Below are 27,182 nucleotides of genomic sequence, written 5' to 3'. Positions count from 1 at the left end.
CTGTTCCTGAAAAATATGTATCCCAGCATGTAATAACTCGAAAAAAATTTTTTGCTGTTAGCTACATATAGTGAATGATTTCGATAAACATTTATGGGAATATACAATATAAGATATACCAGCGTGGTAACGTTAGTTTTATTTGATTTTATTATTATCTGAAGCTCACTGACGACTAGTGTGGCTATTAAAGAGCAATACATTATTTAACAGAGTGATACGATCACTTCAAAATATAAACATTAACAATAAGCACTATTAAACAGATTTGCATTGACCAAGCCATATGTTTACACATTTGTCTTCCATAATGTTTATGCTTTTGCGTTTCGTTCGCACTGAACAGGGCATCATCCAAAATCATTCTGTAGAATTATTGTGCATGTCGTCTATTTTTGCAAGGTTAACAGATGATTTATGCAAAATTCATAAACTTAAGTTTCGTCGATTGAAGTTAGGGGATTTGAGTTGTTGTTGTTGTTTAAAGAACATCAGATGGCGCCATTGTTACATATTTCTGTTGATCCACTGTTGGGGAGACCGGGGCTAGTTGTCACAAGGAATGCTTCTCAGAAACTCTGAGATTTGGGATTGGGACTATTTAAACAAAAACGTGCGTGTGTTTTCTGTTTTTTTTTATTTTTATTTTTTTTATGTAATTGTTACATTTTGTCATATATTTAATATGGGAAAACAAGAACACAATGGGACACATTACGGTCAACTATTAAGAACTATTATTAACTCACAAACCTCCAGCATAAAGAGTCTGTATAAGATTATATCAGAATTGCAAAATTATAACTTGAAACTGCAAGATTTAAAGAAGCAATTCTGAGAAGAAAAGTCAGAATTGTGAGATATAAACTTGCAAATGTGAGAAAAACTTTAGAATTGTGAGATAAAAAGTTGCAATAACCTCCCCCCCTTTTTTGTACATATTTCATAAAAAAGAAAAAGAATTGTGAGATAAACTGAGAATTAAGATTTAAAAAAGGGTCAAATTTGGTGGTAAAATTTCAGAATTGCAAGATGTAAATTTAGAATTCAGAGAAAAAAGGTCAGAATTTATATCTTACAATTATGTGTTTATATCTTACAACTCAAAACTGATATAAAAAAAATCAGAATTTTCAGTTTAAACTCGGAATTGTGTAATAAAAACACTTTTTATTCCACATTAACCCACATTCCATTAGATATAGCCCACCTATTTGACCTGCAGTACCTTCACTGACCTCCAGGGGTCTGCAAATACCCAAATAAAAAACCCTAAATACTACAGAGAACACAGAATAGCTGAAGTGAAATATGCATATCCACACAATTTCCTGACGTACTGGTGACAAGATTTTAATGAACTAGATATATCAGAATAAAAAGTCAAAGCAAACTGTCTAAACCCTCCAAATCCCCTTGCATTCCAAATTTCAAGCAAATCTCATCATGCATTTGCATAAACCATTTAGACACATGCATTATGCCTTAATTGTACTTTACTGGCATACAAATGTAATAAAATTTTATTCATGAATAAACTTTATGATTTCATGATTTGATTGTCTTACCTGCCATTTAAAGAGGAAGACAGCCCAGTAAAAAGCCTGCCTCGTCACACGTATGCCACTGACTTGGCCAAGGAATTATACATCCAGTATCCAGATGGGACTGCATGGAGTGTGAATGAAGGATAAATCTAGGGAGGTTTGTAAACGTGGCTACTTGCACATCAGCCTTATGTAACACGTCTCTGAACAGAGGGCACAATCAAACGTGGCTTGGCTTTTGCCATCTGTTTGCCCCTTTGAGCTTGATCATTACAGCTTAAAGGCTGGTTGTATTTCACCACTGCAGTCTGTGTGTGGACAGAAGAATGAATCAGTTAGGTACTTCTGTCAATCTTGATGTTTGCTGAATTGTTCATTTGGTAGAATTCAGTCAGGTTCAGCCTCCGTTTTGAGATTCTATGCTCCAATTTATTTTCAAGATTGCTTATCAGTAGTGACTACTGTATGTTGAGGTTATGTCCATATATAGCATATATGTACATAATTTGTATCTTCTCTTCTCAGGTGTTTGGTCATCTCAGATCTTCGTAAGGGCTTCGTAATTGCATGCATAAAATCCACAAATAATGAGATTAATATTTTTCATTCTAACGTGGAAATTCAGTTATGACAGCAGATAAACTAAAAAGGTAGTGTGAATAAAATAACATTTAAAAAAGAATGAATGAGTGAGTGAGTGAATAAATGAAAAAGATAAATAATGAAAGTGAGAACTTCTATAAATAAGTATAATTGAGAAGATGAATAAAAATATAAAATGTTGCATGCATAAAATCCACAGATGTTGGGATTAATATAATTATATTTTTTCATCCTAACATGTAAATTCAGGTAAGTTCGCTGCTTAGGTATAGGGAAAATAAAATAAAATAAAACAAAATAAAATGACAAACCAAAAATCCATACACTTTTTTGATCTACACGCAAACTGTTAATTATAATAAAGCCAATGCATTAAAATAGAAAAGAATGCAAAAAGAAGCCTTGACCCCTTGGTGAGGACCTCTCAGAGCTGACATACCAGACATGCACATGAAGTAATTGTTTTCAAAATGATCCTTCTTCCTGAAGCTATATACACAGACATCTAACTGTGCCACTGGCTAAAGGCTGATTAGCACACTCACCTGCCAACTCTGTCTGCACATCAACAGCTTTAGTAGATTAAAAGGATTCCCACATCACTAGTCCTGGTTATCTTGATTAACCACAGGATCAGGATATGGAAAAAGGCTCCGCTTCGTCACGTAGCACCAAATTTTAATGTAAAATGAATTTTTGTCTTATGAAATTAAGTTAATTTAAATTATTAATCATAACATCAGTATTTGCAATCAAAATGAGACAGCGAATTACTGAAGAAATGCACAAGTGATTTATTTATGAAATGGAATGAATGTGCATTTTTAGAGCCACCATTTAAAAAGTTTAAACCAATTGTGATCTATTATTATTGATGCACGGAAAATGTCAAATTTGAGTGTGACAGCTAGATCACAGCAGGTATTTTACATGAACTATTCAAATTAATTTACAGATGTAATTACAGATTACAAATTGGAAAATTTCACTTATATGTTACGCACCATATAATGTCACCTACTTTACAAGCAGGCATGCTAAGACATCAGACATCCCAGGACTGAAGCCGAATAATCCTGTTTACAGGATGCGTCCTACTCAACTATGCCTTCATTCATTTACTGCCTCCAGCAAACCATCATTCTCCTAGCAGTTATAAATATATCTACATCACACACTTCATGCATGATTCAAAAACATCCACTGGGCTTAGAGGATTGAGACGGGGCCCTGAAGTGTCTCATGATGTGCGTCTGGCTCCGCCGCCCTGGTTTCATTCATAATTTGAGCTGTCTTTCTCAGAGCAAGTAAGAACTAGGAAATTGCAAGAATTAGGACAGTCTGTTCTTTTACTGGATTCACAGGTCCCAGTGGCTATTTTGATGTATACTGGGACTACGCTGTTATGAAACAGAACAAATCAGCCATTCAGGTTTTTGCTCATCCAATATATGCAAAAGATTATATCGGAAATGAGTGGATGGTAATCTACTTATTTGGATTGAAATGTGATGTAGACCACAGAGATTTCAGTCATTTAGCATCTAATCAGGGTGTAAGGAAACGAAGTATTGTCAAATAAATTCAGATTTTTCATAACCTGAGGAGATTTACAGCATGATGTCTTGTTAAACAGAATTAGATTAATCCAGATCCTAAATGGCTGCCAGCCTTGACACTGACTGACACTTACGCAGTCACATGTCAAGTCAAATGAGTAATTACATTCCAAGACACCTTTAAGACGTTTCTAGTTTTACATGAACGCGTTTCGCTTTGGGTTTCACTGCAAATAAGCTTCCAAAACGCTGGCCGATGCTCTTCTTTGGCTCACAGCACATATGAGGCACCTTGTTTTCCTGAATGAAACCGTACGCGCGCGCTATTTATAGCACCGGCGCTATGACGTCACAATGGAAGCCGCATCTGACTCGCGACTGATGATGATTTTCTCAAAGAGCCTCGCGATCGGGAAGGACGCACTGTCCCCCCTCACTTATCAGTCTGAACACTTGCAAATATCTATAGGAATTAACTTTTTTCCTTTGCTCACACAGACGGGCACGTAGTGGCGGATAGGAGATGGTTTTGCAGCATTCGCCCAGTTAGCGACGAGCGTTTGTTCTTTGATAACATCAGCGAGCTGCAGTCCCTGTATACTGAACTGACTTCTGACAACAATAAACACACGCATCACAAAGACACGGTACGTATGCATGGCTTTTGTTTGCAGGGTGGCGTCCTCATGGAATTCATCATCATGCACCCTTGTAGGACAGCTGATCAACTTCTTAAAAAGATGCAACGATGTATCGTGTTTTAATATAATACATTTTGTTGTTGTTGTTGTTGTTGTTTATGAAATTATTACTCAAAATCACATTTTATGGAGTAATGTCATTCTCAATGCATTACAGTTGTGGTAAAAACTATTGCTTTTCCAAGTTCATATAGACTACTGTTTGCATTTTGCAGAATATGAGCACACGTACCCTACTTCTTGTCGTAGTATTGGAAATAGGCTATCATTAACTGGTTTTATTCACATTAATAATAATACAGAATCAACCTAAGGAAATCATTTCTAAGAGTTAGATCTGATTAAAAGAATGCATGGCGATGGTATCTGCATGCATCCATTTTTTACATTGTGCATAAATGTGTATATTTACATTAGTTTATGCAAATATATATAGTCATCTCTCTGATTCTGGGGTGCTTTTTTAGTATTACTGTGCTGCAAGTTTAAACTTCGATTCAACAGACACTTCAGATTTATGTGCTCTAAATAAAAAATCTTTATGTTGTGACATATTTTATACAGTCCATCTTTTCAACTGTAATTGAATGTGGTTGGAAAAAGTGCACTCAACAGGGCACCATTTGTACTTAAATAAAGCATTTAAGACAGCAAGGTTTCAATAGTGAGCTGCTTATTTTTTATTTTTTATTTTTTTAGTTTGTGCATGCGTTTGCCACAGTATTTGAACTTATTTAAGCAAACAAAAAATCATTATTTGATTACTAGAGTCCTAGACTTAAAGTTGCATTATAACAGACCTTACAAAATAATCTGTCCTCGATCTGAATATAAAGAGATTTCAACATAAAAGGTGAGTGGATAAGAGATGCTATGAATAGAGGTAGGCTACTTGAATGGATGCCTTACTTCAGTGTTTAATTCATAAGTTTGCATATAGCTGACATATCCTGATTAACATCACGTTGAAATTGATTTTTGAAATTTAGAAAATAAAGTCTCAGTTGATTGTTCAGACAATAACAAAGTCACTTCCAGTGGAAGAAGTAAGGTTTTAAGGTCAGAACTAGAGACGAAAACTGCTGCATTTTGCATAATGCCCTTTATTGGTGTCTCTTCAGTTGTTTCACTACTATCAGTAATTTAATATTTTATTCTATAATGAAATGTTCCCTTGGAGTTAAGAAGTAAAAAGTATGTATATATGGTTTTATATAAAATAATTCCAAGTAATCACATGGTTGACCTTTACTGTTAATGTCATTATTTTATGATTATATTACAAGCACATGTCAAGTTAACTGAACTGCCAGAACTGTCAATAAACACACTATTTTCACTTTAAAAATCATATTTTTTAATCATATTTTCTTAAAAAATAAAAAGGACAAACATCTCTATTTACAGTCATAGAAACTGCATCTGACAAATAAGTCAAATGGGTTGGGTTTTGTCCAGCTCAGCAGGTACAAGATGTGGCTATAATATAGGGCAACTATTTTAGGAATGTGAAAATAAGAAGTCCTGTATTATATGGAGGTATCATTGACCCACGGCAAGGTCAACGCTCTGTGCAGCTTCTGATTTAATAGATCTGAAATGAAATCCCTCCTTTGCTCAGTATGTATGTGCGGCGTTATGAATTCTTGTACAATAATTCCTCTTGTCATAGGGTACTCAAGCTGAATATGGACTACGAAAGACCCAACGTAGAGACCATCAAGTGTGTTGTTGTTGGAGACAATGCGGTGGGGAAGACTCGCCTTATTTGTGCCCGGGCCTGCAACACTACCCTGACCCAGTACCAACTGTTGGCCACCCATGTACCCACCGTCTGGGCCATCGACCAGTACAGAGTCTGTCAAGAGGTAAAGCTTTTCTCAATTAAATTTATCTTGCCGTTATCATGGCATTACGTCAGGCCCGTGGCTGGAGATAATGAGCCCATACCCAGATTTGTTTCCGTCAGGATTCATTTAGGTTTCGGCCGGTGGAAGGGAAACAGATTAAAGAAAAAGATCAAATATGCCTGTGGTCTTATTTGCTCTGGGACAGGGGTGCTACTTTAAAAGCAGAGTTAATGCTATGACTCCTCACAGGTCTTAGAACGTTCCAGAGACGTTGTGGATGATGTAAGTGTGTCCCTCCGGCTATGGGACACCTTTGGAGATCATCACAAAGACAGACGCTTCGCCTATGGGAGGTACAAATAAATTATGTTGGATTTGCACTTTCTGTGTAATAGTGGGGCAAGCATAAAAGCATAGTTGCCCCCAAAATGAAAATGGTGTTATTAATTCACCCTCTTGCCATTCCAAACCCGTAGAACCTTTTTTTTTTTTTTTTCTTCAGGGAACTCGAAAAGAAAAGTGCAGCAGAATTGTCTTGCTGCTCTGCTCCATGTAATGGAAGTAAATGGTGACTAAGCTAAAAAGGACAAAATGCAACCTAATTTTTATAAAGCTATGCAATACAATTAAGTCACTCAGAAAATCAGTATTCAACTATATAGTTTTTTTTAACTTAATGCTTCTTGGTCCGTTTATGTCCTTGTATTGTCCATGTACATAGCATTTATTAGTTTTTTATTTAATACTGAATGCAGAATAATGAGAAAATGTCCTTTTTGGTGATGACTGATGAAACCTTATTATTGTTATTATTATTATTATTATTATTATTTACATTCAAGGGGAGAAAATTAATAAATAACTTGAATATTTAATTTAAATTCAATATCAAAATGTGGGTGGGCATAAAATGGCCCTGATTGGTCAACCAAAGATCAACTTCATCAGTGCTATTATTATGTCTTCTCCACACTGTTACCAAATATTCAGTCATAATATAATGAATATTCAAGCTGTTTATCCAATTTAAAGCTGATTTTTTTTCTTTTTTGAAAAATTAAGAAACGAAAAACATAGCATTTTCAATTTTTCTGCTTTCAATAAAACACACACACACAAACACACAAATATATTGAACACAATGTACACAAACCCTACTCGTGTATCACATGACCAATCATGACTAATTTAAATATGTGCATTTTCAAAGCTATTGTATTACTTCAGAAGACTTACATCACATTGTATTGTTTTTTGTGTCACTTTTGAAGGTCACCATTCACTTTCATTATATAGAAAAGAGGAACGTGAACATTATTCTGAGGATATTATTTTGTGTTTCTAAAAAAAAAAAAAATATATATATATATATATATATATATATATATATATATATATATATATATATATATATATATATATTGTATATAGTCAGAAAAGTTTGAAAGAAAATGTGTCAGAATTACTGAACTATGCCTTTTATTAATTTTCAAATGAAATTCATTGCATTAGAATGCATTATATTCATTTAATTGTTATGACAATCAGTGTGACTCAGATTAAACTACGAATTTAAAAATAACATAAATATAAGGGTATGCATGAGAAAATTTCACAGTGCTCTCTGGGTAAAATCTCAGCAAATAACGAGAGAAAATCTTAATTGCTTCTTTGATTCACAAGTGCCACCACTTTACTGAACATGAAGACAGGAAGCATCCTGCCATCAGATGCTTTCATCATTTGCTCTGACATCAGACCTGAGCTATTTGCAACTGAATGCGTGCCGAACATGACAGCTGAACACCGTTATGTTAACTCATGGTCATTTTGTGTCAAGCACTCGTTTAATGAGGCCTTTCATTGCGTTCATCACACGTTCCCTGCTTTTCTGCTCTATTTTCTGCCATTTTCAGAACAGGATAAACAGAACATTCTCATTTTGGTTTGAGTTTGTAGTGGTGGTAACATAATTAACATCAATTATGTTATGTTCACAAATGTATTTATTTACCGGAATTTTAGAATGCATAGCCTGCAGCATTCATGTTCATATTGTTGCTACTTTATTCAGGGTGATTTCTTTATCTATTCATAAAACAATTAATGGTCAGATTTACAGATAGACTTTGCTTTGAGTTATCAGTCATGCATATTATTCCAAACCAATTTACTTATTTATTTTAAGAAATTGTTTATACTTTTTAAGAAATAGATGGTAGGAACATCTTGACTGATAATGTAAAAAACCTAGGCTGTCTTCGCTCACTCCATATTTCACTAGTAGTGCACTGTCCTGTAAATTCAAGTCATGAAAGTGCACTGAAATGTTTGCCCCCTAAAAATTCCCAGAATGCACCGTAAAGAAATAGTATGAGCTGATGATTATATGTATTTAACACAGCCATAAATAATACCAGAGGAATATTGCTCATGGCTTGTTATATACAGCATTTTTTGCTACATTTTATTGAGTGACCTTGTCATGTCAAAGGTCATTTAGTCATCGATATTCCAATGCTTAATGGATTGTTAGCACCCAAATTCATGTTTGTGGTTCACACAAGCTTGAGAGGGGAATGAGACACACTCCAAGAATTATATTCCTGCAGTGTTCAGTTCTTATGTCCAATTGGAGTTGTTTTACAGATGGTGTTCAACAGTATAAGTATGACCTAATTCTTCCCTCTGACAGTCTGAAGGGAAACCTAAAGACCCTACGAGAGAGAGAATATTTTGTGATCTAGCACTAGACCAATCCCAATCCAGATACACTAGACTATTTCAGTTAGATACACTTGATTTCTTGTCTAGAGAGCATGCCTTGCTCCTTGAATTTGGGCAAGTTATGTTCAATAGAATTAATGTTTTTCGTCCTTCCTGCTTTATTGCATCCTAAGAATAAAACCAGGGTGCTGAGGTTTGGAGTCATCAAGCTTGGCACCAACTCAAATCATGACCCCCTAGTTGTTCGCTGGGCGTAGCCTATAATTTTACAGGAATGAGATTCCAAGGCACTGTTTGAAATGACATATTGGTTAGTAAATGAGTGAATTATCCCTTCAAGTTAAAATAAAAACACTCATAAATATGATAATGAGACCAATTTGAAACCGGAGTCAAATAGCCAAACAAAGAAAAAAATACACAACAGCTCCTCTTGAAGTGTCCCAACAAACACCCCTGTTTAACAATGTATTCCTCATCTTGACTGTAGAACGTACATTTTTTTATGCTTGAAGCAGTCTGCAGTCCTGCACACTAATAACCATGCAATAGCAACATCTCTATCACTTAAACATACTCACATAATTCCCAACCCTTGCTGAGAGTGACTGTTTCATGAAGTGATGAATGAGTAGAAAGAGCTCCACAAAAGAGAAGTCATAAATCTGGCTGATTAGCTGACATTGTTGACGGTGGGAAAATACAACCTTTACCGGAATCAGTCTATGTGAGTTTACCTAAAGGAGACCAAGATTTTTTGTATGGATGTAGCAGTTTTACAAATGACTCCTTCTGATAGTGTTTTATTTAATTGGTAATTAATGACATGTTGAGTGTTGTACTCCCTGGATTGATGTAAGGTTAATAAAGATAATTGCTGCTTATATGCTGATTCGCTGTCATTTATTCAGGTTGGGGGAGGTATTGTCAAGTTATTGAGATGGCAATTACAACCACACTGGCTCTCCAAGAGATTCTGTTGTCCAAATAAATGCTACATGTTTTACCAGAAGTGCATTGATTCTGGCTAAACATCAAACAGGCTTTTCTCTAGAGTGCTAGGGTGATTTGCCAAGAGCCCCATTTTGACCTGAGATTAGTTTAGATTTCAGCAAACCATTACAGAGGACAGGATAGGTTTTAGCCTAGTAGTCACTGGGACCATGCAGTGCCATATCAAAGCATTCAGATATCTTTAACTTCAAATGGTGTTTATATCAGACTCTGGTTTACTGTCCCATTGGACTTGTATTTTCATTATAGACTCTGGCAGTAATGTTGTTCTGCTTCAGACAGATTTCCCTGAACTGTTGTTGCCTACAAAGGGAAATTATTACGTAGCATTGTTCTGTGCCTCTTTTTGTTTTTAGGCCTCCTATGATCTTTATGCAAGCCTGTGAAACATAAGAGAGACACTGTAAGTCCTCAAGCCTGCTAGCATCTCCATAACTCTCTGCATTGCCAACTGTGTGGTGTAGTAGCTGAGACCTTTGCTTGCCTGGTCAGCAAGAAATGCACGAAACGGGTGATCGAATTTTATTCACTTACTTGTGTGGTGACAGGTGTTGTCCCCCCATCCTCCCCCTCCCCAGGATAGACTTTGTACTAATCTTGCTACAGGAAGGTATGCCAGTAGTGTGCCAGAATGTCTGCATGTCATCCTCTTTGTGCTTTTGTTTCGTCTGTTTTATTGATCATGTTTGTTCCAGTCCCCGTAGAGGCAGCCAAAAGCAACAACAACAAACAAAGCATTGCCTAAGGAGTGAAAAGTTTGTGGTCACTAGCATCAGACGTGTGTAAATCAAAAGCAATCATTTTGCGTGCTGTCAGTGGGTCAGTGTCAGGCTGGCATCGAGATTGCAGGTTGTGCATGTCCACCAAACACTGAAGGACTGTCTTGTTGCTACGAATATAGTTTGGTGCCTGCCACATTTAACAATCTTGGCTTAAAATCCCATTAGCATGCATGTTACTTGGTGTCTTGCCCTGTGTTGTTAAACAGATGAGTTTTCATTGGACAGTTACTCAATTTAGTTCTCAACTTTCCCTCTCGAAGGTCTGACGTCGTGGTTCTCTGCTTTTCCATCGCCAATCCCAACTCCCTACACCATGTTAAAACCATGTGGTACCTCGAGATCAAGCACTTCTGTCCACGCACACCTGTCATCTTGGTTGGTTGCCAGTTGGACTTGCGCTACGCTGATCTGGAAGCAGTCAATCGAGCAAGGCGACCATTATCAAGGTACTAGTTACCAAAGCCCCTATCCCTCTAATCCCAATACGTCTGAAGCTGGATATTCCTTTAAAATTTCTATGCAACTTCGTCTCTGGAAGTTGGATATGCTCTTAGCAGGTGTGATGTTATAATAACACAATATTTGATTGTATGTATTTGTCTCTCACAGACCCATTAAACCAGGAGATATTTTGCCTCCAGAGAGTGGAAGGGAGGTCGCCAAAGAGCTTGGCATCCCATACTATGAGACAAGCGTTTTCGACCAGTTTGGCATCAAGGATATCTTTGATAATGCCATCCGAGCTGCCCTCATCTCCAGACGTCACCTACAATTCTGGAAGTCCCACCTGAGGAAGGTCCAAAAGCCACTGCTGCAGGCACCATTTTTGCCACCCAAAGCCCCTCCACCACTTATTAAGATCCCAGAGTGCCCAACCAAAAACAGGGATGGCCCGAGGCAGCTTCTTGAGAGCCCCCTGTGCGTTGATGTTATGTTTGTCATTCAGGAACACATCCAATTGTTTGCCCACAGGATCTACCTGTCTACCTCATCCTCCAAATTCTTCGACCTCTTTCAGATGGACTTCTCCGATGAGTCCCAGTGCGTGGTGGTAACTGAGCGTCACGGGCGGGATCAACTGATGCGCACACTAAGCCTGGACACGGATGAGGACGTCACCGTTCTCCCAAATCTTTCACCTTGCTCGCTCAGGGCATCCAAAAGTGATGGAACCCTCAAGATGATGAGTTCTAGTGGAATGAACTGGTGCACCAAGCTGTCCCTGGCCTCTTGGAGCAAGGCCTTCCATAGCATCCACAAGGAGAATGTGATCAACCCAGTCACGGGTGCGCCAGCTCTAATGACTATCGTCAAGATGGATCATTCCATCCACCATGGACCATTCAGCGCTGTCCTACGCTTCCTCTACACTGGTGAGCTGGATGAGAAGGAGAAGGACCTGATGAAAATCGCCCAGATTGCAGAGATCCTAGAAGTGTTTGATCTTAGGATGATGGTGGAGAACATCATGAACAATGAAAGCTTCATGAATCAAGAGATCACAAAAGCATTCCATGTGAGAAAGGCCAACCGAATCAAAGAGTGTCTCACCAAGAATAACTTCACAGGTACTGAGGAACCCAGATGTGTTTATTTTTCGAATGAGAAAGGAACACAGTCTCTTTAAAATGATTTGCTGCAACATCTGATAGCCTCCTGAAATATGCGCATGCTAGTTAATAAGTGTTATCTTTGTAAAATGCAGTTTCTCATGCTGTTTTGTTTGGACTCTGTTTACAGATGTGGTGTTCAGGTTGGACGATGGCACCATTAATGCCCACAAACCACTGCTGATCTCTAGCTGTGACTGGATGGCTGCCTTATTTGGGGGCTCTTTCATGGAGAGTGCAAATGACGAGGTTAGTGTGAAAACAATGTTTAAGCTCCAGTTAGGGCACTGACAAGTCTACAGAACAACTTTATTTCGTCTTAAGCATTAATGAGTCAGTTCTCAAGCAGATGGTACAAGGTCACACCGCACAGATATTTACATGCGCTTACATACTCAAATAGATGCACACTGACACATTTTACTGGCTTGCCAACAAATTGCATCAAATTCTTAAAAAACTAAAATAGTCTAGTCCTTGTGTCTCTAAGTGACATTTTGAAAATCTATTTCTGCAGTGATGAATGATCTGTCAGCTCTTATGACCTTTTTGGAGTGCATGATGTTTGTCTTACAAGACATTTTATTCACAATATAGTAGAGCTATTACATTTTCGAAAATGTCATTCATTTGTATTTTGTTTTGCATTGATTTTCAATTTCAGTTCAGCTGTAGTAATCGTTCATTCAGGATATCTTTTTTATTATTTGGAAATTTGGGAAACTGCTTTCATTTTTATTTTGTTTCAATATTATATTTAGTTTCCAAGTCATTTTCAATGCACATTTATATATATATATATATATATATATATATATATTTTTTTTTTTTTTACACAATTTAAAATATATATATTTTTCTAGTTTTTGTTTTTGTAATCATTTTTATTAATGACAGTAACCTTATTGTACAGTTAGCGTCATATATTTTTCCATTTATAGCCATTTACATGCATAATTCATAATTAATGAACTGAGTTGGACAATCGATGAAGGTGCTTCCTGCTGTTTGAAGCAAATATTATGATTTTTGCTCATTTCACGGCTGCCATATGCACACGTAATCCTGTTTCCACTTTCCAAATAGAAACTTTCATCTGTGGCACTGTTCATTAATTTCTTCCTTAACAGGTGGAATAAAGCAGACCGAGTTTCCTCCCTAAGGAGGAAAAGCAGACGTCATTCAGAGACACTGATCTGTTTTCCTCTATGGCTAATCTTTGCATAAGGGACTCAGTGTTTTTTTTTTGTTGTTGTTGTTGTTTTTTGCCTTACTGCTCTGACAATTCATGCCAGAGCAACAATTGGGACAGCTATATTTTAGACAGCGTCCTACTTTCAGACTACAGTCCAGAGTTGCTGAAATCCATGAGAGCATGCCTCTTATTCTTGCACTCTCTTTTGGAGTGGTTAGACTACCCCGACAAAACACAGCAATATAATGTGTTTGCCCTTGAAGAGTATTATGTAATGAGTTACGTAGCAGCATCTATTTGTGTGTTCTGCCCAAATGTGCTTAGTAATGCTGGACTGCTGGTGAGCCAGCCATCGGTTTCATAGGGATTAAAGACGGGTCAGCTGACCAGAGTCTATTAAATAGACAGTGTTTTTTAATGGTTGAATTAAAGTCTATAATGATTAATAATTTGAGTTTTACACTTCTTCTTAATCATGTATAAATCCTATGAAAATCAACATGGGCCCTATTTACATTTTTATACACATTACTTATCTTACGTATTCATTAATCTGTGCATGTTATTCCCCAAAAAAATATGTGCAATTATTTTTATTAAAAATCTTCAGAAATAAAATAACTTCCTAAAAATATCTCCATAAATCATTATAATATCAAAGTAACAAAAATTCAAGAAGAACAGTTACATTGTGAAATATCATTTTAATTATAATACTATAATATTCTTGTGATGCAACATTGAATTTTCAGCATCATTACTTCAGTCTTCAAGGTAACATTATCATTCAAAAATCATTTAAATATGCTGCTTTCATGCTCAATTATTCATAATGGTTCTTATTATTATAAATGTTGAAAATGGTCTTTGCTGCTTAATATTTAGGTGGAAACCATGATATTATTTTCCAGGATTCTTTTATAAATAGAAAGTTAAGTCAACAGCATTTATTTGAAATACAATTTTGTTTTACTGCATAATACATTTCTTTATTGTCACTTTGTTTTTACTGTATTTTAATCTGTTAATATGTGTGTTAGTATTCTTGTGGCTCAGTGGTAGAGCATTGGGTTAGCAGCACAAAAGGTTGTGGGTTCAATTCCCAGGGAACACATGTACTGGTAAAAAATAATAATAATAATAATTAACTATAGTCTGAATTCACTGTAAGTTGCTTTGGATGAAAGTGTCTGCTAAATGCATAAAATGTATTGTATTTAACAGGGGAACATTTTATTTATCCATTAACTTTGTCAAAAGCAGCTGTTTTTTTTCATAACATTTATGTCAAATTTTGGTAAACCAGATGGAATTCTGAGATGAAATTGATTGTTTGAAGAATAATGACGTATGTACATATGTGTTGCCAGGTCTCATTCCCCAACACCAGCAAGGTATGTATGCAGGCAGTGCTGGAGTATCTCTACACCAATCAGCTGTCGCCCATGGCAGACCTGGACCCAATGGAGCTAATCGCCCTGGCCAACAGACTGTGCCTTCCACGGCTCATCGCCCTGACAGGTGAGCTCTCTGCCAACGCCCTGCCACCCGCTCCGAATGACACACAGAACAACACAAGCATTCCTCAAGCACAGGGCAGAGCTGTTCAGCCACCTCGGATCTAAGCTTTTAGCCCTTTCATTCTGTGTTGCTTAGCAACGAAAGATGTCAAGGTGCCAAATAAAAGAGAACGTCTCTGCAGAGCTTTGTGTGGCACGCACTACAATCTGTCCGGCGGACGTCATCTAATGACGTGGTGGTGACAGGCTGAGCTTTATCTGTGACTCCAGATGCAGCTATTTACCTCAGGTTTTGAGTAGCCTGCACCATCCCTGAGGAAAAAAGTTTTTTTTTTTTTTTTTTGTGAGTCAGTTTATTTACATCCTGTAAGGGTACTAAAGCATCATGAAATATCATATGGTGTAAACAGCTTTCCTTAAGGTACACTTACACACAAAATACAGCAATATTTCTTTAGGTTTGACGTAAATAAAAGGAGATTATTGGAGCATGTGTTACAAGAACATACTGTTTCAGTCTTTCTACTTCAAAATTTCATGTTTAATTATTTGCATAATTTATCAGCGATTTCTGAGTGAAAATTGTTTCTACACCAGTTTTTATTTTTCAGCTTATCTAAATGCGCCTTCTGTTTAACAGATGTTTTCTCTCCTCAGAGCAATACGCTGTGAGCGAGTTATTAAAAGCATCTAAAGATGGACAGGATATCGATGGAGAGGTACTCACCTATCTAGAGCTTGCTCAGGTAAATCGATCTTTTGTTATTAAAATGAATAATTGATAGTGGATAAAAGTGTCAGCTAAATGTAAATATTAGTGCTCATATTGTAATGTAAATATTAGCGCTATTTATTCACACAGGTTTGATGTGGTAATTAGAAAGCTGTGTTTTGCAGGATGGGGGCCATATACTCTAATTAGCGTTAAATGCTAAAAAACATTAGTGTAGCCTCATGAACAAAAAATAGATATTGCAATAATTGATGACTAATCTAAAGATTTTATTTGTGTGTGTGTGTGTGTGTGTTTGTGTGTGTTATTTGTCTTAGCCCTGGTAAATATATATATAAACATACACTTAAAGAAATGACTGGCAAATAGAGTACTGTCACATCCTTGGACATTTGCATTGTGTTTTCATTCCCCATGTGCTCCATTACATAGTTTTCCTCAGTAACCCTGATTAATTCATTCTGTTTACCTGTCCTTGTTAATCATCTCGTTTGCTCATTTGTTTGCCTGTCTTTATAAGCCTTCAATATCTGTCTACTCGTAGTCTGGTATTGTGAATGTTGCCCATACATGTGTCTCCTGCCTGTTTCCTGTTATTTACCTTTTTCTGTTAGAATTTTTGAGTGGATCTTCATCTTCGTGTGTGTGTTTAGACCAGGTTATGTAACAAACAGAACGTCTCGGTTACATATGTAACCCTTGTTCCCTGTAGGAGGGAATGGAGACGTCATGTCGGTGACCAACGAATTGGCATCTCACACCGAGAGACCAATCTATTTTTAATGTAAACTAAATGAGCCAGTGCATATTGGCATAGAATTATTTCATCCAGTTTCTGCTGCTCACAGCGCGAGCATAAAAAGGCGGCAGGTGCAATCCATACCAGGGCTTTGCTGAGGAGCCGAGCCGGTGACCCAACCGCTTAGTTGTGGTACTGCAGCCGTGGCGACGGTGACTGTCCAATTGGGATCCTCTACCAAAACGTCATGGATGCTGCCCCTTCCAGTGCCCTGTGCAAGCCGCAACAAGAAGGACATTCCCTGTTGCCGTAGCACTACTCACTCAGTGAGATAACACTGGGAAACTGGGATGCTCCGGTAGCCCCATCCTTCCCGAAGGAGGTTTCGGAAGCAAATACGCATATGCACATCCGTTTTGGTACATATGAAAAAATTGGAGGTGCTTGTAACCCTCTTGGGAACGACAGACGTCTGCCTGGGAAACACGGGCTCTGAGGCTATACCGTGGACTTTACACATATGGGAACCACATAGGTCTCACATATGGAACCCAGCCTTCTACTAGTTCTCGTGGATTCCTTGTGTGAAGGCCTGGTGCCGGACGCTCCACCCCATCTGGGTGCTGAGGGGATGGAGGAGCTTGACAGAGTCTACAGTTTGGACACTCTGAAAGTAGTTTTAGCAAGCCAACACTAACTGGGGCCCTCTCAGTGCCACTACTTAGGTGAGAACACAGGAGGATGCCATCTCCACACATAGGCTATAGAATTTAGCAAATATGTTGGGAGTCGGCCAGCCCTCAGCTCTACAAAAAAGTGCTATATCAATGTAAGGAATTATTAAGGAATTAATACTTGCGCAGGCCCCGCGGTCAGCTGTGTATCCATGACGAGTGCTCCCTCAGACAACTGGCAATGAGAGTATTTTGGAGAGACAAGCTATCTGAGCACCTCCAAAACGTCTCCAAATCAGCTGGACTGTCTGCAGATGGAGTCGCCACTCTCCCTGGAGCATAGCTTGAGACAGCTCGTCAGCTGTATGGTTGAGCAGGTCCAGAATGTGAATGGCATGAAATGACCTCAGAACCTTCCAACTCCAAAAAAGGAGGTGGTGGATGAGTGGCGACATGGAATGGGAGCGCAGACCACATTGTAGCTTGATGTACGCAACAGTTGCTGTGTTGTCCATTCAGACCAGAACATGCTAGCCTTGTAAGCACCCTTTGAGACAGTTCAAGGCAAGGCGCACTGCTAAAAACCCTTGACATTTGATATGCCAGTGCAGATTGGGGCCCGTCCATGCCCCCGATACTCTGTGCCCATTGTATGAGCACACCCCCCCCCCCCCCCCAACCATTGGCAGAGGCATCCATGTTAACCACAGCATGCATGGAGACTTGTTCCAGGGGCACTCCTGCACAGAGAAATGTAAGATCTGACCGCGGGTGAAGATTTGGCCAAATCCAAATCCAACGCCATACTGAGAAGAGAGATCCTCTTTCTGAGGTGCTGGAGCATCAGGTCCCTGTGCTTGCACAACTGGGACCCAGAGATAGAGAAAACCATTCTCTCATCGAGATTTTCCAGATTCTCCACCTGGTCCTTCTATGGAGGAGGGAGAGGTGCCTTCACTGCCCCCCAAAAAGCAGCTTCCTCCTCCTCTGGGTCGCCCGTCCCGGGGTCCCTTGCTCTCCCGCTCACCACCAGGTTTAACAGGGGTCAGGACAGGTGGGGCAGCCTGCCTAATCCCAGCTCCTCTGGACTCCTTGCTGGAGGCTGCTGTGGATGCGGCACAGGAGGGTGTGCTGAACTGCCTCAGTCTGCATCTGTGCAACAGAGAGATGCTCCCCTGCCGGGTGGAGGCGGTATTAGGACACAGCACATTCCTTTGGCCGCTCAACTGGATCAGAAGCGCTAGAGGAGCGGTGGGCCACCGAGGGTTGGTTCCCTGAGGGGTTTGTCAACGCTGTACTCATCAAACCACCCGTGCTACTGCTGGAAGTAACCCTCACCTGGCAGCCACATAAAGCTCTTTTAGAGAAATTGCTGTTTCAAAAACCTCCAAGAGCGCATTGAACTCGTAGCTCACTCAAGAGACTTGGACGGAGCAGAACGATGTCGCTCGGCTCCAAAGCGAAAGACTGGTATGCATTGCACCTGCTGCCTTTTTATGCTCACACTGTGATCAGCTGCAGCTGGATGCAATAATTGCATCCCAATGTGCATTGGCTCATTTAGTTTACACTCTAAGTAAATCGGTCTCTCGAAGCGATATCTTAATTCGTTGGTCCACAGATGTGATGTCAAGAGTGACCGAAAGGGAAGGGAACCAGGCTCAATGATTTAAACTGTAATTTAATAGCATTCAAAACACAGGATTTTTCCCGTAAGCATTATGATTTAGATTTTACAGATGAATAATACAGCATATATTAAACTGCAGCAACACCACTATCTGTAAATATCTGGCATTCTCTATGGCTGTAATTACAATATGCAGTTTTTCTGATGCTTTCATACAAAGCTACCTACAATAAATTTGTTACAGTTTTGGTTTTCTTGAAGTTTTACAAGTCCCTATATGTTGGTGTCATCTCATCTTCCTTTGAGCCTACTGTATAAATGCCTTCAAAGGTCTGACAGTAGCTGCGAGAATTCATAGTAAAATACAATATATCATTTCAGAATACAAGATGAGAGCCTTTGTTTACAGTGATCATATTCCAATATTTAGACTAAATACATACAAACGTTAACGTCTTTTTTATTCTCTTGTTTTGATGACAGTTCCATAATGCTAATCAACTTGCTGCCTGGTGTTTACACCACATCTGCACCCATTACAACAGGATATGTGCCAATTACCGCAAAGAGATCAAGGCAAAATCAGCAGGTAAATTCATTTCCTGAACTGTTATGGGACAGACGCAAACTGTCAACATTGGAACTGCACGATTTAAAGCACCTGTAGTAACATTTGTCTTTGCTTCATTACATAGAAGTAGCTATGCTAGATACATATGAGTCTTTAAGAGTGTCCTTCTAAAGATATAGTTCACGCAAAAATTAAGTCTAGGAAATCCAAATGCTGTTATATAAAAAAGAAATTAATGAATAAAAAAAATAGGTACAAGTTATTAAAAACAAAATATTGAATTATATATATATATATATATGTGTGTGTGTGTGTGTGTGTGTGTGATTAAAATATAATATGTACTGTAATAGACATTTAAAAAGAACTTCTAACTACATTAGAGAACATGAACTAACAATGAAAATAAATAAACATACATTAATAAAGCATTTATTAATCTTGCCCTTTTAAAATTTTTAATTGGATTTTATTTTTGTTCATTTATTTTGTCATTTTAAATATGTCTGTTTAATATTTATTATTTGAATTTAATATATTTACATATAAAATGTTATATTTTAATTAATAATTAAGATGTATATATTTGGTTATTTTATGACTTCAAGTAAAATATATAAGAAATTTTGCCTTAGCAACTAGCTGAAATAAAAAAAAGTTATGGACTTTTCTTTTTTTAATGTTTATTTAATTTATCCATTTTTTATGATTTTGGTTTTATACTATAATAACCCTGCTGTGGAGTTATTCTTCCTTAGATAAAAATGACAGAATTTTTTTTATGCAAACTGTTCTTTTAAGAGGACACGTTTTTGCTTTATGAGCTCTATTGTATATCATTCACCCTTGATATCATTCTGGGCTTGTGTTGTACTGTAAGCAGAAAACCAGGAATATTTTGAGAAGCACCGCTGGCCTCCGGTCTGGTATCTGAAAGAGGAAGATCACTATCAGCGGGTGAAGAAGGAGAGAGAGAAGGAGGATGTGGTGTTGAATAAACATCACTCTCGATGGCGCTGGTGTTTCTGGAGCACGTCCCCAGCTGTTGCTTGAGTCTGTAACCTCTTGTTTTATTTTAAAAGCTCTTATTTTCTTCTTTTTTTTCTGTTTTGCTAGGATAAAAACAGGCCACTATAAATGAGCTTTTGGTTTGAAGCACAATCTCAATGTCCAAACAATGCTGGCCATCAAATCTGTGGAGGTGACGTAGGCCTATTTTGTTATGGTGTAGTATTTGTTTTAATAATAGAACTGAGGTGTTGGACTTAGTTGTGATCTGACTGTGTTAGAAACATAAGAATTACTTAAAACACTAAGAGGATTAGGGAGTGATTTCTCTTGTCTTTCCTTTTTCACTTAGGTGCTATATAGTGTATATTTGCTTTAACACATTTGAAACTGTGAAATGAAATCATCAAAGTGGATAATGCTCATTATGCCACTAATTCTGAGCACATGCATTAATTTGCAAAATTTGCAATGTACAATTCAGAGTTCCGGCAAATTTCGGGTAATGTGGTAAGATTGTTTATTGGATAACCTGTGAGCAAAAATTAAGAGCACTTGAAGATTGGGCTTGCTGTAAATTGTAATATAATGGATGTAGTTTGGTCATTGTGATTGGAACAATCAGGAACAAGAACGCAGCAGATGGGTCATTCCTCTTATGCAGCACATTTCGCAAAAAAAAAAAAAAATCCCCTACAAAAATGCATGGTTGCATTTCTATAAAAGGATATGCTAGACTTTCTGAAATGTGTTCTCGTAAAACTCAGGCACTTAAAATGTATGAATTATAACTTACAGGATGATATGGAATATGGTGGAGAAAAAAAAATGCGATAGGAGGAAAATGTATATTTCTAAGCTTTGCATTCACGTGCAAACGTTTTGCGTTCCCCCGTAAAATATGCCTTTTGCCTGCAAAAGTTTTGCAATCTAGTTTCCACTCAAAAATTGCGAGTTAATTTCATGAATAATTACAATAAATCAGCATGTAATTAAACATTAAATTAAACATGAATTAAAATCGTGAAAAACTTGAAATTTGGAAGTAGGAAGACTGAAATAGTGTTTTCTTGTAAAATTTACTCCAATAATCTTTGTTACAATTACAGCTTATTATATATATAAGTGTAAAAGGATGTATTGGCATTTTTTGGAATATGTTGATATAATGATTTCTGTCATTTCTGTAAATTATAAACAGGGTGGACTATTCGAAAATAAGACAAACCAACTAATACCACAGAAAATAAACAGTCATCATTGCTTACTGATACTTTTAGCTGCACTAATGTTTGTATAGATTTTTTTTTTTATGAAAAGCTTATTTCCTAAGATGTGTCCTATAATGAATAAATAATATATGTAAATGTTTCATGGTAGGATATTACTGGAAAAGAATGTACTGCGGCTTTATGTGTTGGTATGTACTGCACTCTTAAAGACGGTGAAGGGTTTTACATAACAAAACACAGGGTCGGTGCCAATGTATCCTAAACGAAACTGGATGAACGATGTAACTGCCTATTGATATAGGAGGAACGTTCATACTTGAAGAAAAATAATAGTGTTTAGTCATTATAGTGTAGATTATCTTTGATGTACCAAAGCAATATATAAATGATCACATGCATAAGATACCATGATTGTTCTTTTTCGGTGGTATTGGCAAAATTGTTGTGAACTGTTGTTAGCTGCTGAAAACCAGATGGCTGGTTCATTTGGTTCTTGCTGCCTTTGATCTTGCTGGACATTATCGTTCATGTGAGTTGTTTGTTTATTTATGTATTTCATTAATTTATTTTTTAAAAAATGAAAAATTGTTGAATAAATGATTGCTTTTACTTGGTATTGTGTAATTGATTTCTCTAGTACAGGTACATTGCAATGTAATCTTCCAATGCTAATGGGTTGGTAATTGGATAGTTGACGTGTGACATACCTATACATAATCAAAAACCTTTTCTAATTATTTAATGTATTAATCAATTAATATGGTCATATATCTAAAGGTTAATAGACAAATCCATGGATTAATAGATATACATGTTCACACTTTATGATTACTATACCTTTTCACACTTCCAGGGTTTTCAGAAAGTTCTATAGTAGTGAACGGAAGCTAAAACAAATATAATTTTTGTTGTTCAGAACAACATGGGTGAATGGGTGCCATCAAAATGAGAGTCCAAACATGTGATAAAAACATCACAATAATCCACAAGTAATCCACACCACTCAATCCATCATTTAACGTCTTGTGAAGTGAAAAGTTACCCGTTTATAAAAAAACTAATCAATCATTACATCATTTTACATCATCATTTGCTTACATCTAAAACACGGGAAAATATTACAAGTGAAATATTACAGTGAAAAAGTCATCTCGTCTGAATAAGGAGAAAAATATGCACAGATCAAGCAATCTTTACAAAAGAAAACCGTTCAAAACAGTTGTAAACAAATATGTTGGTGGATTTTGTGAGAGACAACCAGGAATGGACTTTTCCCACTGGAGGAAGCATTATTATGGATTACGGACTGATATTTTGGCCAAAAGCGATTTTGGCATTAAAGTAAAAAAACTTTAATGATGGGCTTGTTTCTCACAAACACAAAGCTTTTCACTTTGAGTCTTTTTTCTGTTTTTATCAGCTGTTTGGACTCTTATTCTGACGGCACCCATTCACTGCAAAGGATCCACTGGTGAGCAAGTGATGTGATGCTAAATTTCTCAAATCTGTTCCGATGAAAAAACAAACTCATCCACATCTTGGATCATGTTTGTGGAACATGTTCTAGTTAATTTAATGAACTACACCTGGGGTTATTCTGCTGGGAAATCACCTTGTCACTAGTTCATTAAAAGTCAAGTTGCTTAGGACAATTTAAGGTAGTGATGTAAAAAAGCTTGATGTTGGGACAACAAGGTCTACTAAATAAAATCTACAAATGATAAGTAGGTTGCCCTGTATACATCATATATTGGGAAGTTGTGGCCTAGTGGTTAGAGAGTTTGACTCCTAACCCTAGGGTTTTGGGGTCGAGTCTGGGGCTGGCAATACCGTGACTGAGGTGCCCTTGAGCAAGGCACTGAACCCCCAACTGCTCCCCGGGGGCGCCGCAGCATAAATGGCTGCCCACTGCTCCGGGTGTGTGTTCACGGTTTGTGTGTGTGTGCACTTAGGATGGGTAAAATGCAAAGGATGAATTCTGAGTATGGGTCACCATACTTGGTTTTATGTATGTTGTATTTCACTTTAAAGAACATATTTAACCCCTTGGAGACATGGGGTTAAATATATTGCTCAATAATATCTGACAAAAATAATATTACATAAAGCCCCTAAGTTGCTTCAATAATTCCTCAGAAAAAAGTGACATCCTGTCTAATGTGGCTCTTTGATCCTGACCTAATCCTCTTCCGACACACAGGCGTCCTGGCGAGAGGGTCAGAATCTGATTATATAACTTGACTTGCAGGGAGACGGCATGTGTGGAGACTTCCTGTGTCAGTTTAGGAATGTGCTAATGCTGCTGTCTGTCCGTCAGTGAGTGCAGTTAAACTGCCGACATAGCTGTAATCACAAGCTGCTGCGAGACGCTTCCACTGAGGGGTTGAGCTCAGGTCTCAGGAGTGGGTTACAGGTACAGGTCGGGACATGTTTCTGGAAGAGTACAAGCACTTGTTGAAGTCACACATTAGAGACGCTGACTGGGAAGCTGTATAGGGACTGTATACGTCAACAACAAAAGAAAATTGAAGTGCTAGAAAAACAAAAAACAAATGATTATGGAAGGTGCAGACTATAAGCAGAAACAATTCATGGGCATTTGACGATGTGATTTTACTCTTTTCATAATTGAGAGCAATATATATATAGTCTATAATTAACATATAATTAAAATATCTGCTTAAATCCTGTTTTAAAGCAAAATGAAATTTTAGAAAAATGTATTTTTAAATGAACAATGCACATAGTAAAACTAATTTCAAATATATTCATATTGGAGTTTTTTCTTTACTTAAAATGACTGTTCACATATTTACATAAATTAACATAAACATAAACATAGTTTTAGTCTGTATAATTTTAGCCCTGTGGAGAGACTTTTCAATTTCTTGGGATCCTTGTTTCTTGCTATATATATATATATATATATATATATATATATATATATATATATATATATATATATATATATATACAGTATTTAATAACAGTAATTAATGGCAATTGTACTGGTAGTGGTAATGATGTAATTAATAGAAATAATGATAAAGAAAATTATATAAAATATACAATTGAATCTATAAGATCTTAACCAAAAGGTCCAAGCTTTGCAGACTCAGGATTCTAGTTCATCTTCATCTTCTATCAGTGACAGGAGGCATGCAGATCTATGGAAACTGCAAATCTGGAAAACAGATATTGTTTGAACTGCTCATTTTTATTCTGTGTTATGTTGTTCTCTGTATTAAATAGTTAACTGTACAAGTTTCAATGTATGCTATTTTACTCAATTTTAAGAGGTACATTGTCCAAAACAGTTTTTAAACTTTTAAGGGTATGTTTCCCCACTCAGCGTGAGGGACCCCTTCACTAAAATGTCCTAAAATTTCTACAATTATTTGTATTTTTGTTTTAACTTTTTGTTGTTGTTTTATTATATATTGTTGGATATAATACAACATTAACTTTTAGGCCATGACCCTCAATTAAGTTTGATTTTTGGCTTTTCAGATTAAAAATCTGGGCGCCTCTATCTTAAAGTATTAAATTAATGAAATCTCAATAAGTCTTGAAAGTTTATAGGAGTTGGTCTTAGTTAGTGCAATTAAAATTCAAACCAAAAAATGAAAGAAAAAGAAAAAAAATATTCACAAATGGCATTTTTTTAAATAATTTATATTCATGTTATTTACACTACTTTGTTCTAGTTGACTATGATCCTCAAACAGGACAATGCTGTTGGTACACAACACAAGAAGGATCTCTATTTAGTGTAAGAGCTGGACACATATTTAGTGACTGTCACACCTGAACAATCAATAGATGCTTCCACTGCTGGTATTCATATATTCTCAGATTCATGATCTGTTTTCTTTGTTTCTAATATAAGAGGCTTTGTAACATGAATATATAGATTATCGATGTTACCTTTCATTTTTAGCTCACTTTTACAAATTCAGATTATTGCTGCTGTTTCTATATATATATGTGTGTGTTTGTGTGTGTGTGTGTGTTTATCCTGCTATGAAAACCTTCTGACATGAGCTGATTGATTCTTCTGAATTTATTATAATAAATTATACATGTATTATTACATGCATTACATTTTTGGATTAAAGGAATTATAAATTATTATGTTTATAAATTATACATTATAAAAAATTCAACTGAATCAATCAGACAAAATCTTGTGACTGGAATGTTAATAAATGTTAAATGTATATTATTCATTTATTATATTTATAAATGATACATTTCTTATAATAACTTCAGCAGAATCAGTCAGCTAAAGTAATGTCACTGGGTTGTTTCCAGCTGCATAGTATATTATATTTCATTTTGAATATTCAGATTAGCACATATGATCACATTAAAATTGATCTTTGTTAATCTGTTGCATAAAAACAGATAGGGTTATTACTTGGAACCATCATCCCCTAATTTAATTAGGAATTATGATATAAATAACTTACGTTTAAAATGAACTCAAATGAGACTAAAAATGTGATCTTGTTTGTTGGATTTAAACGTTCTACTTTTGTTGCTCTTGCTGTTGATCACCTGATGCCCTCTGGTGGAGATCTGATGTAACAAGTGATCAAATGCTTCAATAAAATCACATATAAAAAATGCAAAAACATAACAAAAAGCATAGTTGATCATTTAAGAAATATCATATAAACTAAAGTTAAGTGTTTGTAAATGTAGGATTCTAAAAGTATTTCATTAGAAAAGCTTTCATACAGCCAGAAAGAACAAAATTAGAAAATGACAACAAATGTATAAAGGAAGATAACTGAATGTTATCACACATGATTTCCTCTCAAACAATTAGGCTTGCAGGAGAGGACAGAACAAACAGATAAACACATCCACAGATCACCGCTCTCAATCTCAGCTATGTGAGCTATGATTAGGACCATCTTTATCTAACTTGCATTCCTCTAGAAATCCATTGTTTAAAGAGGAAAGCACCATTCAGCTTATGTATCTGTTTTTTTGTTATCAAGATTTGCAGTCATTTCTTGACATGAGGTCAACATAAGCAAGTCTGCAATTTCAGCTTCTTCCTGATTCAAAATCTTAACAAAATGATCCTTATCCTTTTTCCTCCTTTTGACATTTCCAAATTTCTGAAAGCCAAAATACATTTAAAAATTATATTTTGACATACACTTTTATTGTGTAAACATGCTCTGCCCTCAAAGGGCACAGTGACGTATTTTCATTGAGTGTTTTGTGCTTTGAGCTTGACCCCTTCTTGGCCAACAGTACATAAAAGCATAAAGTGACTCATGTTCACAAAGGCTGAGTGCAACTGATCAAAAATACAGGAAAGACAATAATACTGTGAAATATGTTTTTTTTTCTAGTAAGAAACTTAAAAACATTTTAACTTAAAAAGTTAAAAACATCACAAAAATGATCTTAGGGTGACTAAAAAAATAATCATTTAAAAAGGCCCAATGCTGAATACAAGACTGATAG

General features: G+C 36.6%; 1 protein-coding gene across 3 annotated transcripts; it reads left to right on the top strand.

Moving 5' to 3' along the window:
• Window positions 1–4,083: 4,083 nt before the first annotated feature.
• On the top strand, window positions 4,084–22,238 carry LOC113056335 (rho-related BTB domain-containing protein 1-like). 3 transcript variants are annotated; one of them, XM_026223015.1, is made up of 10 exons: window positions 4,084–4,356; window positions 6,083–6,278; window positions 6,510–6,613; window positions 11,044–11,229; window positions 11,393–12,351; window positions 12,524–12,642; window positions 14,959–15,109; window positions 15,766–15,854; window positions 19,368–19,473; window positions 20,336–22,238. In XM_026223015.1, the coding sequence occupies exons 2-10, from the start codon at window positions 6,099–6,101 to the stop codon at window positions 20,506–20,508; spliced, it is 2,067 nt and encodes a 688-aa protein (XP_026078800.1). In that variant the 5' UTR covers window positions 4,084–4,356; window positions 6,083–6,098; the 3' UTR covers window positions 20,509–22,238. The 3 variants fall into 3 exon arrangements, with proteins under 3 accessions (XP_026078800.1, XP_026078801.1, XP_026078802.1); XM_026223016.1 differs by lacking the exon at window positions 4,084–4,356 and having other exon boundaries at window positions 6,099–6,278; window positions 20,339–22,238; XM_026223017.1 differs by lacking the exons at window positions 4,084–4,356; window positions 6,083–6,278 and adding an exon at window positions 10,358–10,404 and having other exon boundaries at window positions 6,527–6,613.
• Window positions 22,239–27,182: the final 4,944 nt, after the last annotated feature.

Source organism: Carassius auratus, chromosome 37 (assembly GCF_003368295.1).
Source record: "Carassius auratus strain Wakin chromosome 37, ASM336829v1, whole genome shotgun sequence".
In the NCBI taxonomy this organism is placed as follows: Eukaryota; Metazoa; Chordata; class Actinopteri; order Cypriniformes; family Cyprinidae; genus Carassius; species Carassius auratus.
The sequence above is the reverse complement of the archived record's forward strand: the minus strand, read 5'-3'. Positions and strand labels throughout refer to the sequence as shown.